We start from the raw sequence: 13,583 nt of genomic DNA on the forward strand, positions 1-13,583 counted from the left end.
TTTTCGTCGGAGAACTGTCGGAGAACGATACTTGCAATCGTTCTGCGATCGCTGCTGCAAGTATCGGAAACGTAGGATTGCAAAAGGCTTCTGGGGACAAACGTTACCGTAAATCACAACATACGCTAACCTACAACGCCAACCGCAACTCTAGAGAACGTCTGCGGGGCCAGGGACTACCGCCTCCTGCCTACAAGATAAATTATAACTCTTACAACAAAAAGGGATAAAAACACGAGGCAGACCTGGACTCAAATGCGTGACAACGAACAAGAAGGCCCATGCAAGCCGGGAAGGGGGCGGTAGCGGTAAGAGGGGTTTAGAATCTGCATATCTTGTGCCTGCACATCTGTCGCTGGCTTTTGGGGCAATCCTTCTAATGACCCTATCGAGGCATTGCATAATATGGAGAAAGTACTGAACGGGGACTGTGCGTTAGGTATGCTCACTGAGCATTGGGGGAAGAGTAACCGTAGCCTGCTCGAGAATTGACCTCTGTTTTTTTTTTTTTTTTCGTTTTTTTTTTCTTCTTCTCAGGGAGTCCGGTCCACGATGACCCACGCTACCCTGGCGGCGATGCTGCTGCTTCTGGCTGCTACCTGGCAATGCGACGGCGCCCAGCGGGTAAGCTTACCTACAAGCGCGTGCTATGTTTCTTTTTTGCAGCCTTCCACGTGCAGTTTCCTTCAAACCTAAGCAGGCCAGCGCTTGTTTCATAGAAGCTACGGATGAAACACGTCGTTTGATTCCACTGCCGTTCTTTTTCTGTAACACTGTTCTGCCCACGACGTCAAAATTGTGTAAGCAAGACGTCGGCCTAACGCCGGCACGTGGAGTTTCACAGAGCCGCCTAATCATGCCTACGAAAGCTTCTTTCCTTTCATTTCACTTTACAGGTGCGACTGTACCGAGTTGTATAACGCGTATTACGTAAAATGAAAACATGTAACCCCTCTTTGCGATTCCGCGACATGTTGTTGCATTCACGTTGCGCGCGCTGCGGCGAAGGAAAATTAAAATTCCGTTACGGGACAACGGCATAAGAACAAAGCGAGAACAATTTTGCTGAAAAAACACGGTCTCCTGAGGCGCGCAGGAAGTCTTGAGAATTGATGACAAAGATTGTGCATGGCCCTTCACTGCAATATTCAAGAGAACCTACGTCAAGTTAATCCGGAGTCCCCCACTACGGCGTGCCTCATAATCAAATCGTGGTTTTGGCACGTAAAACCCCAGAATTCAAGAGTGCATACGTGCACGTTGTCAATGACGACGCGTTGTCATGGCAAAACAGCAACGTAAATAAATACTTTGGCAGCGCCAAGCTCAGATGACCCCTGCAAGATGAAGCAACCGCCTCTTGAACATTATATATAGCAGTTGGTCATGTCTTTTCAAATATTTACGCAGTCCGTTACTGTCTTGTTCGAACAACCTGAAGGGTTGAGCAGAAGTTCCACCGTTACAGTGTGTCGTCATGGTAACTGTCACAGCGCGGCAAATGGCAACCCTTACTGAGCTACACAAATCATGACCGACCGCCCAACACTACACGATCACCACTTCTGAATTGTTAGTGAGCGACGAGTTACATTTTTGCGAGTCAGTATGGTACAGGTACGTTACTGCCTGCTCACCCCATTTGTATACGGACGTTGTAATGATCATTGGAGTTTTCCATCTTAATTTCCTCTCTCTATCGATGACTTGCTTCGTCGTCAATTGCTGGCCTTCAGTGCCGGTCGAGGCAAACCTGCATCCAGTAACCACCCGGTAACTGCGCAAAGCGGCGCTCAAACGTACCGACGGGGTCACGGAAACGGTCTCTGGATGCGCCCGTGGGAAAACGGTCTGCACTGAAGAGCTGTGTCCTCGAACGAACATTGCTTTGCGGCGATCTGCTGAGTCTGAGGGGAGGTCCTTGAGAGACCGTCGCAGCCAGTACTTAAGGCAAGTCTGATGACCACTGCGCAAGCATCAGAGGCAATGATACACTGCTGAGTCCTTGTTCGTTGAGAACCGTACAGCAGTGCGGTTTCCGAGGCCAGCTGGTGGCTTACGTGGATATCGGGCTAAGAAAAATGCCCACACTTAGCTATTCAGACTACCAGAGCTTTGTGAGCATCAATAGCTACATTAACTACAACAATCGTTAAAGCTTGCGAAGCCAGTTCTTGCATAATCGAAATTGTCATTGTCATCGGGACCACGCACATGGACCCGCAGTGAAACATTCGCTGTCTTAAAACCCTACAGATTTTTGGACAGATCAGCACTCCTCACTGCCCTGGGCTTCAGAGAGAGAGAGAGAGAAATCTTTAATGACACGGAAGTCTAATGAGAGGCAATGTTACCCACCGACCTAGTTCATTACTTGCAGAATCAATTAAAATGTTTAGACTAAAACTACTCTTCATGATTTGCCGGATGCACATTAAAATAAAACAATTCAAGAAAGAGGTCTCGTTTCTTACGATAACAAATTTTTATTCACTTCTCCCGAACAAAAGGCCGTGGCAGACTCTTGACTGCAATCAAATCGGGTTTAAGGGCGTCTGAATTATCTTCTAGGAAGTCTGAGGCCTTTGTGTTGACAGCACTTGACAGCGACGTTATAAAGAAAGGGCCGCTGCGGTCAACTAACGTGCACAAAAACGAACAAAGGAAATGCAGCAAAACGCGGCTGCATGCGGGCAGGTGTGGTTGCACCTCAGCTCCACGTTCGTCGACGTTTCCTCCGAGGGGCCGCCGAACCCGTCGCGCTGGAAGGTCGGTACTTCGCCAAGCGCCGGTCTTTCACACACGCGTCGCGCGCGCCACACCCAACACCGCCTGTCGCACTTAGCGGAGGGGCTCGCCATTGCCGCGTCGGGAACCCTTTGATTACGGCAGCGCGTGCTCCTAGGTCAAGCCAGGTAGCGTGTACGTCTTTGGATGCCTGCTAGCGTATAGAGACAGAGAGCGTACACAAACCACACACACATACACACACTCACTGGCAGCGGACAAGCGACAAGTACCACCTCGGGCTACGTGGCTCACGTCTCTAGCGTCGTCGGTCGCGTGCGTCTCTTGGATGGGGCGGTTGCAGCGGAGAAAGCACCGCCCGAGGCACAATGCGCCGGACGTCTTTGACCTCGTTCGCTCGAACGCCCGAGCCTACCTCGCGGGCAAGACACACACGAACGTACGCAGGTGCCGCTTCTGGAAGCCGCAGGCATCGGCGACACGGTGACGAAGGGAAGGCTCGGCGGGGATGCGGGCTTCGATGTTGGACAGTCGCCGAAGGACGCACTGTAACCGATTACGAAGCGGGCGCCGTACCGCCTCGCACGCATCTTCCTCTGCCGCGCGATGGGAGGAGAGAGTGAGGGACAGAGGATGGTCCTCGCCATGATCGGTGCCAAATGGGCTTCCATTCCAAGACGAATGAGTAGCGTGCTCATTAAGAGACGACGCCGACGTAAGGTCTGGTGGAACCGTGAAAGCGATCGTTCGTGCGTGCTTATGGCCACCAGGCCCTTCGGACCGTTCGATTCCCTTAGTCGACGTTTATTGAGCGTAGGGAAGCGCGCCATGGACGCTTGCGGAAAATCTGTCTGTCCGTATAACCGACCTAATGAAGCTGGGGTATGGCGGGGCTTATGCATTCACAGGAATTATATCCAAGAGATGAATACTCAGTTTGCAGTCGTGGTGTTAGGGCGAGGCATCAGTGTTCTTTTCGCGAAGGGACTATAATCCACAGCAAGCATCGTCCACGAGCGAAACTTAATAAAAGCGATTTAAAGCGAACCCTTACATTTAGGTCGACGAAAGCAGACTGCAGGTAGTCGATTGAATCGCCACCGAGAGTGATAGAGGAGAAGCTCGAGCAGCGGGCAGCTTGTTTCAAGGCATACACGTGTACAGTCTGATTCACTGGGTAGAGACTTGATCGTGCTGGGGTGCGCTCACGTGTCTCTAATGGGTTGTAAAGAAACAAAGTGTGGAGCTATTCTAACACACAGAAAGGCATTTGTTGTCGTGGGTCAATAAATAACTAGAGTCACCTTCAAGGATTGTTCTATGGCAACAGTATGAAAAAATTAACCAAAACTACGTTGCTGAAGAAACGAAGTAACTAAGATACATTTTGCGCAAAATGGCCAGCCACTAGACGTTCAGGTCGACATCAACATCTGCCATGTCATTGAACAATCATCTTTAACGGATGAGTTTACAATAAGTGTCGCCCAAAGTGTTTTTTAAAACACACTAGGGGGGCGCACAAACAATATTTTCTTTAAGTATGGAGATAGTGTCCTATATGCTCACCTTACATGACTATTTCTCATGAACCGTGTCCACTTCCCTGTGACTATAGTCATGACTGAGCCGCTTACTCTTCAAAATGAATGTATGGGCAGGTGATAACCTTGCAGCTGCGTCTGAAAAAAAAGTACGTTCAATTAATGCCAACGTAGAAAAAAAAAGTACAACAAAACAGTCGATACGCGTGGGTCGCTGTCGGAGCAAGAATCCGAAGCTCAAGGTCTGGTGGTAGCTGCAGAACAAACGCGTTTGCTGTAAGCAGGTGTTACTGTTATGCAACAGAAGCCCGCAGCCGTCACTGACGGTTGCAGTTTTTTTTTTCTTTTTTTTTCCGACAAAGCAGCGCCGCCTCCGGTCTTGACGAGTGAAGAAATGCCTCACGTATACTGGCCTGCGGAGCAGCCGTGGACCTGAACGGAGCCTTTCTCTCGCGCATATGCCTGTCACCCCTGAGTGTCGCGCAAGAGCTGTCTTCGTTCGCAGTTTGGAAGACTGCGCGCGGCGCTTTTCTCCGCTGACAAAGATTGCGGCAAACGGGAGTCAGTCGTCCTCGGAAGACTGAAGACGCTCTTTGGAAGACCGAACTGCGTAACTCGAGCCATTGTATCTTGACAGGCGTGGTTGACTTGCGACAGGTCTGTGCAATGGCAGGATGGTGTTTCAGCGTACGTTACAAGTTTACAGCTGTCCTTACCGCCCCGACCCAAACCGAGCTGAACGGCGATTGGAAGGATAGGGTGGAGAGAAGGGGTGCGTACGATGCTGAATTTATACGATCCTGAATTTACAACACAGTCCTAAACGCTAACTTTCGTATCACGATACCTCTCCCTTTTTTAAGAGGCCAGCAGGAACTCACCAATCTATTTCCGCTGCAACTGAAGCACCTCATACGACTGTCACGCCCATGGTATAAACGCGGCCGGACATCTGCTTCGAAACACTCGCTCCGTATTCTCTAACAGGCCCCGACTGAGACTTGTTCCGCAACTCCACCTAATTGAGGAGCGCCGCTTCTTGACTGTAGTGGAGGTAGCACTTTAATAACAGCCTTAGGAAAAGGAGTCGCTGGAGAAGCACCACTTCACTGCAGTGTTTTCGTGCCGACGCTCGGAGTGACTGGTTGCGAATTCATAGCCCAGGAAACTCAGTGCCTCACTATATAGGGGCGGCGCCTCTCTACATAGTGGTGTCGAGGAATATAAGTTGGATTCATGGGGTACACGTAAGCGTAATGGCCCCCAAATCACCGCAGCGGCTCTTAGAAACATTGTATATAGTGGAAGGCTTCGGACAATCGAACCAGATACCTCAGGCTTAGCAGCAGGACACCACAGCCATTATGCCACAGCGGGAGGTGCAGACTAGAGAGACAGCTTCGAGTCGAGGGCACTTCGCGAACACAAAGGTTACTTCGACTAGCAGGTTATGTTTATTAACCATCCAGGCGCGACAGGTGCTGCAAGGACAAGTGGAAACGGGAGCGGAGCCCGGTCAACCTTCAGAGTGTTCCCACCGCTTGAGAGAAGAATCTTCCACGGGCGTCTATACCGCGCGCCCGCGCCGCAGCAACAATGTAGCGAGCGTGTACAGTTCGGATCATCGGCGTGAACTTTTCCTCGGCGTTGCCGTGTATGCCGAACAAATCCCGGCATACAGGCGAGCTGCGTTCTCCATGCGAGAGGCGGCAAGCGAGCCGCGTTTGCTGCTGCCAATCAGAGCCTGACCGTGGGCTCGGCCGGTCTGGGCGCCGCACCGCACACCGGGCTGTGCGAGAGCGCTGGCTGACCCGGCCCGATCCTGGCACGTGCGCTGCAGGAGGAAAGGGAAGCGAGAAGAAGAAAAATGGCGCGTGCTCGGTGCTGGACGGACAACAGGCGGCGAGGAAGCGGCACGGGGAAGTGGGCTCTCGTTTCCGCGGAAGAGGCGAGTTGCACAAGCGGAACACTTCCTCCGCTGCCAGCTAGCCATACGTCTAGACGCGGCTCGAAGGCCGAGGCTGCGCCGAGAAAGAGCCCGAAGCGGGGCTCAAAGGCGATCACTTCAGGCTTAGCCGAACAGAAGTGCCCAACGTGGGGCTGTCATTCCTAAGTTGCAGAAAGAATGTGGCTGCTTGTTTGCCTTCTTGTCTGTACAGCAGGGGACTTACTTGAACACTTGCTGCATAGTCAGATTTGAGGAACGCTTGGGTGGAGTGTTCCAGATGAGTGTTGAATACGTGGGAATCTTTAACGGCTGTGACAAGTTTAAGTGCTTGCACGTGCTTGCACCCGATAGTCGTATAAGCGTACCCGTACGTTTTGGCACCGTTATCACATTGTCGCCATCACCGCTGCGTATTGAACCCGCGACTTTGTACTGAGAAACAAAACGCTGCGCCGACTGAAGCATCTAGCACGGCGGGTTTGTATAGATCCCCAAAGTTGCAGAGAAACGTGTCAAGGCTGGCTGCCTTGAGGGGAGATGCATTGTCTTCGAAGTCTATATATGCGCCGCCAATCGGCGTTCTGTGTATTGTCTGTTGATGCGTGATCACTGTTCTTTATGCAGCGCGAATTATGTAAATTTAGGTAGACCTTGGGATATATACGGAGAAGGATTGTGAAGGGGATACTGGATGCGGATGGTGGGAAAGAAAGGGCTCGCTCAATAGGCGTCAGAGAAAACCATACACAAGGCAAGGTATAGCTGCTTCTGGGCTGTGTCAGATACCCACTACTTCCCATCCTGAGGCAAATGAATACTGGCACATCGGATTATAGATGTTTACGAGTTGGCGTCGTTCGAGCCTCATTTCTGCATGAAGTCCATGTTGCCTGCCCATGCTGCACTGACGGTCTGGGAAGGCACCGACCAAGACGACTGGCAAACCTATACACGTGTCATCTGAAAAACCAGGAACAAAACACAGAAGTACACTGAGTAACCACTGATGCCATATATGTGTTTTCCTGCTTCCGGGTGGAGTATATATACATATAATTTGTAGGAAGTAAAGGAAACGGCAGAAGCAGATAAAGGAGAGTTATGACTTTTATATGTTGTAAAGCCCTCAGGCGAACAACACTTCTCGAACTTCCAGCTACAAAAATACGCCCAGAAGCAAAAGCATCACGACTTATTACCGGGAAATCGTTCCTTCCGTGAAGGACACGACCGGCATTTGAAACTTTCCCATTACACGGGCGTGCAATATTGAAAAAGCGAACGAGGAGTGTGGGCACAGTGGAGATCAGAACCGGTCGGCCTGACGGAAAAAAGCAGTATCACCGACAGAGGGACCAGATGACTTTGGTATAATAAGTGAAGAGCCTTCTTAAAGCAAGCACGTTCTGCTTGTCCGATCGTCGCAATATGAGAAAAAAGAAGGAAGCCCCACGTTACCGGAAATACTATTTAAACATGCTGTTGACCCATGGAAATAACAATATACTATCGCGCTCAATAGGAGTTGCAACATGGGAATCCGTTACCGAATGACTCCGAGACTACGGAAGCTACACTTAAGCAGTGTCGTACGCTCCCTATCCGTGACTGTACCTATGGTTACCAACAGTTCTGAATTTAGTGGGACAGTTTCTGCTTCTGAGTAAATGTCCCGAGTACCGACTTGGCCCAGTCGGGACGGCCAAATGTCCGGACTTATTCTTTCTTTTTTTTTCTGCTGAACAACAATCAATAAAAACCAGATTTCCTTTTTATAATGCTTGACATCTCGGTTGCACATTCTTCTCCTTTGTCTTCCGTTGCATTGTCATAAACATAAAGGTAGTTTTATTTGTGTCGTAGTTTTACTTCTGCTGTATAGGTCCTAACTGTTCACAGAACATCTATCTGGAATGGTAGCCGTGTTAGCCAGGTCACTACTGCAACTTTCTAATGTAAATCGCGACTTAGTACGACTAAAATAAATTAAGCTTTGTTGCACGTACAGACTGTCGGCTGCTGGCCGTGACAAGATCGTCGTTGCCAGCGCTCCCCCACCCCGAACTAACCTTCCGTCTCCCCCCACCTTCATCCACTCAAGAGTTTGAAATTTATTGGTAGTGCCGACACACGGAAAATTGCTGAACGAATGCTTTTCGAGTTACTGGCAGCATCTCCTTTACAAGCTTTACAAGAAAAATGGCACCTATCATATTTCTAAGTGAATGAAAAAGGGGCGTGTGTATACCATTTTGCGATTCACATTGAACGCGATAGTACATCGTCCGTATATCATTATTATTACATGCTTTGGAAATATCATGTGCATCGAAAGACGGTTAAATTTTCTTCAGACGAATGCTTAGAATGTCAAACAAGTTGTGGGCACCATCGAATAGATCGACACCTTGCGTAGAGCAGTTATAGAGGCAGCCTTTAAGCATGTGCTATTCTTGTCAAAATGAGTGTCACTTATAAACTAGTGTGTCATTCCGAACACAAGTGCATTTATGGTCGAAAAAGAAAAAAAAAGAATAAGAAGCGCTCGAGGATGGAAATAACAAAATATTTTTATTAACACATACGTAAAAACAAACCAGCTCACACCAGGCCTCCCCCCTCTCCCCCAAACAACTCCTGTAAATACAAAAAAAAAAACACGAAGATTAGCAATAAGGGACCATGAGCAACGACCTATATGAAATAACTTGGTACGTAGAACTGCGTCCTCTTTGCTGCCCTACGTGCTCTTTACCTCAAGTGACGTATAACTGGTAGAAAATGTAAGGCATCGCGGGCTCCATCAAGTCGCACGCAGTGAAAAGCTTGCCACGACCCGACGGTGGACTGAATCCCTCGCGCAAGACTCTGCTTGAGTGGAATGACTTCAGCGGCCACGTGCACGGGTATCCATGCATGCAAATCCGATTAGCGCGCTTGTAACGCCAGAAAGAAGCGCGACGAGCAGCTGCTGCGATGTGTGCGAGGTCACGCGCTGATCACGCGGCCAAAAGCTCGGCATTGTAAGCAGTGGCAGAACCCTGCTCGACTGACGTTGCGAGAAATGAGTGAGGAAGAAGTGGACGGAGAAAACGAAGGTAACATGCAAATTTGTAAATCTGTCGGAAGAAGACTGGGAAAGAGAAATAGAGACAAAGATGACGCGGAATACGGCATGAACGTGATGACCGGGTTCAAGAAGCTGAAGAAAAAGCTGAGAGCAGTGACGAATAAAAAGAAGGAAAAGAAATGAGAAAATTGAGAATATATAGTATTACAGAGTGAGGGAGAGCCAATCGTTGTGAGAACGAATACGTTACAATGGGTTGGTGCAAGAAAGTGATGAGAAAGAAGTATAGAGAGAGTGTGATCACAACGGCGTGTCTACTCTAGCGACGATGAACGTGAGGTACGGAGGGAAGTAAGGGTGATATGAAGAAAAACAAAGAGATGGGGATTTATGATAGGCGTCGACCTTATGGCGAGGAAGAAGACGCACGGAAGGAAGGTATGAATGGAGACGATGAAGAGGAAGGCCCGATGAAGAGTGAGAGAGAGAGAGATCCAACGCGAGCCGCCATCGATCAACACAAACATTGACGCGCCTACACAGAGGAGAGAGTGCTAGTTGGGAAGGGAAAAGGCGAGACGGGAGGGAGGGCTAGCCGTCCGTCGAGAGAGAGACACAGAGTTCCGCTCCATCGGAGCTTCCGCGTGAAGACGGGAGGGTCGGTTGTTCGGGGGTGTCCCCAGAAACGAATGAACAATGGACGGGCAGCGCGTGCGACGGCGCGGATCTTAAAAATAGCGTCCGCCGAGGCTCGTGGCAGCGGCTGCCCAAGTGGAGAGTGAGTCCGTATTTATAGCCGATCACTGGCCTACATAGCCGCCGGTCCCAGCGCGCGCGCGCGCAGCGTCCACACAAGGGCGGCACACGCCACCGGCAATTATCGCCGCCGCGGCAAAGGCCACTTCCGCGCTGACTCGACAACAGCCGGCAGCTGAGGCAGGAAGGTGAAGAAAACGGCTGCGGAAGGGACGGGAACACGCCCCCGCTTGCTGGTGCTCTAGGTATCACACCTGGGCATGAATCTCTTCTCACAAGCTTTTATTCAAGGTGCGAAGAATGGCAAGTGACGTGTACGACGCGCTTGTTCTGATTCAACGCGGGCAATGAACACATGTATACTATTCATAGAATGGTGGGTGTCACCACACCGGAGGTGGTGTCAATCGCCCACTCCGGCGGCAGGAGACCCCCCCCCCCCCCCTCTCCCCTGTTTTCAGTACTTTTGGACCAACCGTAGCGGCTCTTCTACTTAGGATATAAAGTTGTCGTATATACCATAAAAAAGCTTAATTCACAAAGAAATTGATTATTGTGATTTAGAGATAAATGTTCAAGAACAAGCATAAGATACATTGTTTTTGCGAACTGTGTCTCAGCTGTGACCATATTTAGAAGAAACTACCGCATTTACTGCAATGCGGCTTGCTCTGTAGCTTTAGGACATATTTAACTATTTCCTAGACGCAACAAAATAATGTTGAATTTTTGCTTTCTGGATAATTTGCTTTTGAAGATTTCCAAATATCGCAATCTTCTGTTGTAAACAGCCCGGCAACTACATGCTCAAGAAAGCAAAATTTTGGATAAATTATAGTTCAAGAAATTTCTATTTAGGACGCAAAATTTCATTCATGTACCTTTATTAGTTTTTCTAACAATGCGACCGCAATTAAGCAATATTTAGAATTCTGGTTCGACTTTTGCCCATTTTGCGGGAAAGTACTGAAGCTACGAAGCTGCGGTTTAAAACTAATAAAGGCACATCACTGAAATATTGCGTCCTAAATGGAAATTGTGTAGTTGGCGGGCTGTTTATATCCTAAGTGGAAGAGCCGCCACGGTTGCTCCAAAAGTACTGAAAACTGTGGGCTCGTGCCGCCGGAGTGGGACCGCCACCTTAAATGCGGCCCATAGCCGTCACGGCGACCGGTTAAATAGACTATGGGCGCTGTTCTGAACGCTCAAAGTTCGCCACGTTGGCGTTTTGAACCAATCAGACGACGGTGTAGCCATCCTGTTAGTCAGCCGATCAGAGCTGAGATGTCGAATACGACAATATATATGGCTATTGAGCTCTATAACGTGAACTAATTTGACAGTCTCCAGAGTAGCACCACGTCAACAAGAAACTGTCATGGAAGTTGGACTACATCAGGATAAAAATACGGCCCAAATATTTTCTATATGCAGTGCTGCCATTTTAGCGATTTTGTTGCTAGATTTAGTGGCTTGTCTGTTTAGTGACAAGTTTTCCGGCGACATTTTTTAGCGACGTGGCAAACCAATTAGTGACACTTTAGCGACTTCGAAGTTTTCATATTGATATAACTGTAAATCAAAAGCCCTGTGTATCCTGCTGGTAAAGTTACTGTTTATTCCACACATGCGCGGACAAATGCGACACGCTTCGGTAGGTTATGCCGTGCACGTTAGCTTATATTTTTCAGAAACGCCTACATTATTTAAAATTAACTCGACAGTTTTACCGACAACTTTAGCGACACTGAAGCAATGTTTGGCGGAAATTTAGCGACTTCTTTGTCTCAGTTTAGCGACACGCGACAAAAATATATGGCAACACTGCCATATGGCTGCCGGTATATAATGCACGCAGTCGGCAGAACCATAATTAGAAAAGCCGAAGAGTGCGTTGGCCACTGTTGCCATTGCTGATAACTATACCACATACGCCAAAAGGCGTCGCGTCAGAAACAAAATGTCCGGCAGCAAGTCATTTTATTCTAAATTTTTACGAGTGGTCGTCGAGGCCGGAAGTGAAAACGGCCTGAGCGCACGGCACACATTGGAAGTTGATCGACCAAGCGAGTTGCTTATCAGAAGCGGACTTATCGACCTGTTTTTGGTCCAACTAGAAGGCCACCGACAACTAGAAAATAAAAATAAAACGAAGATCTGCTCACAAATGTCGCCCGCTAAGTGCGGATGAACGCGGGAACGCGCGCCTAAACTCACCACGCGGATGAACCCAGGAGGCTTTCTGTCAGCTAAAGCTGGATTCACACGACGGGACGCATTACCTATACTCTGTCCGCGGACGAGCATCACGTGGCTCAGTGCCGACGAATCACGTCACTCAGAGGGACGCCACCGACGAGCCGATAGCAGCGTTTTTTATTCGTTACAGCTGCGACACGTCACGCCTGTCTGCAGTCTGATTCAGCCATCCGTCTCGTTGTGTGAAGCCAGTTTAACAGCTTTCTCTCGCCCGCCTTCAAGGTGGTCACTGCTTGGTTGTCGGACTGTCACTGCCACTACAAAGGCGACAATGCAAATGGCGCGTGCTCGTGCACGACCGAGTTGCGGGGTGCGGTCGTCGCCGTACCCCAACCATTATAGCTCTTTGAGACGCGTATGCTGTCGCGCAAGATGAGATATATATGTATATATAATTGTGGATAGAAAAAGGCGCTTTTTTCGGCGACCCTTTAGGGGGCACGGGTCACGGGCGTCTGAAGGTTCACATGCTGTGGTGGAGCAATCGGGAAGGACAGCCCTCTCGCCCTTTGGCGGCGGCGGGAGAGGAGGATGACTGTCGCTTTGACACCGGCTCTGGCGCCGCTGGAGGCAGCACGTATGTATGACGAATCAGCCTATATGTAAAGCCGCCTATGCTGCCGCAACAAATGTGCTGGTTAATTGCTCTCTTCCCTACGCAATTACGCAATCAAATAACAAAACACTACCTAAATATCCTCACGCGTCATTCTGAATGAAGCGAACAGATTTCGATAAAGGCGTTCGGCTACGCTTACATGAACAATCATCGTCAATGTTATTTCTTCTTTCTAGGTTTTTACGGGCCAAAACCAGTTCTGATTATGAGGCACGCCATAGTGGAGGGCTCCGGATTAATTTTAACCACCTGGGGATCTTTAACGTGCACTACAACGCAAGCACACGGGCATTTTTGCATTTCGCCTCCATCGAAATGCGGCCGCCGCGGTCGGGATTCAATCCCGCGACCTCGTGCTCAGCAGCTCAACGCCTTAGATAACTGAGCTACCGCGGCGGGTAATCATCGTCAATGGTTTCTGTACATTTTTTTAATAAGTTGTCAGCAAGTGTTCTGGATAAATCAGAGGTTATAAGAGAGAGAGGAATAAAAGAAATAAATGGCACCGCGTGCTTCCGATAACTACACTATTGCTATCATAGATGCTACAACACTGGTGACGTAACGGCAATCTGATGTCGTAAGCACGCTTAGCGCCACACCAAGCTAAATGTTTTCCTTTTTTTTCTTTGTTTCCCC

The 13,583-nt window shown here is 49.1% G+C and overlaps 1 protein-coding gene across 1 annotated transcript in view; it reads left to right on the forward strand.

Annotated features, from left to right (window-relative positions):
- Nucleotides 1-522: 522 nt before the first annotated feature.
- Nucleotides 523-13,583, forward strand: part of LOC119431260 (A disintegrin and metalloproteinase with thrombospondin motifs 1-like) — an 82,973-nt gene continuing 69,912 nt past the window's right edge. The window contains exon 1 of the mRNA XM_037698736.2: nucleotides 523-624. Coding sequence (XP_037554664.1) covers nucleotides 553-624 — 72 coding nt within the window. The 5' untranslated portion in view covers nucleotides 523-552. The remainder of the gene's footprint in view (nucleotides 625-13,583) is intronic.

This window comes from Dermacentor silvarum, chromosome 10 (genome assembly GCF_013339745.2).
Source record: "Dermacentor silvarum isolate Dsil-2018 chromosome 10, BIME_Dsil_1.4, whole genome shotgun sequence".
NCBI classification, from domain to species: Eukaryota; Metazoa; Arthropoda; class Arachnida; order Ixodida; family Ixodidae; genus Dermacentor; species Dermacentor silvarum.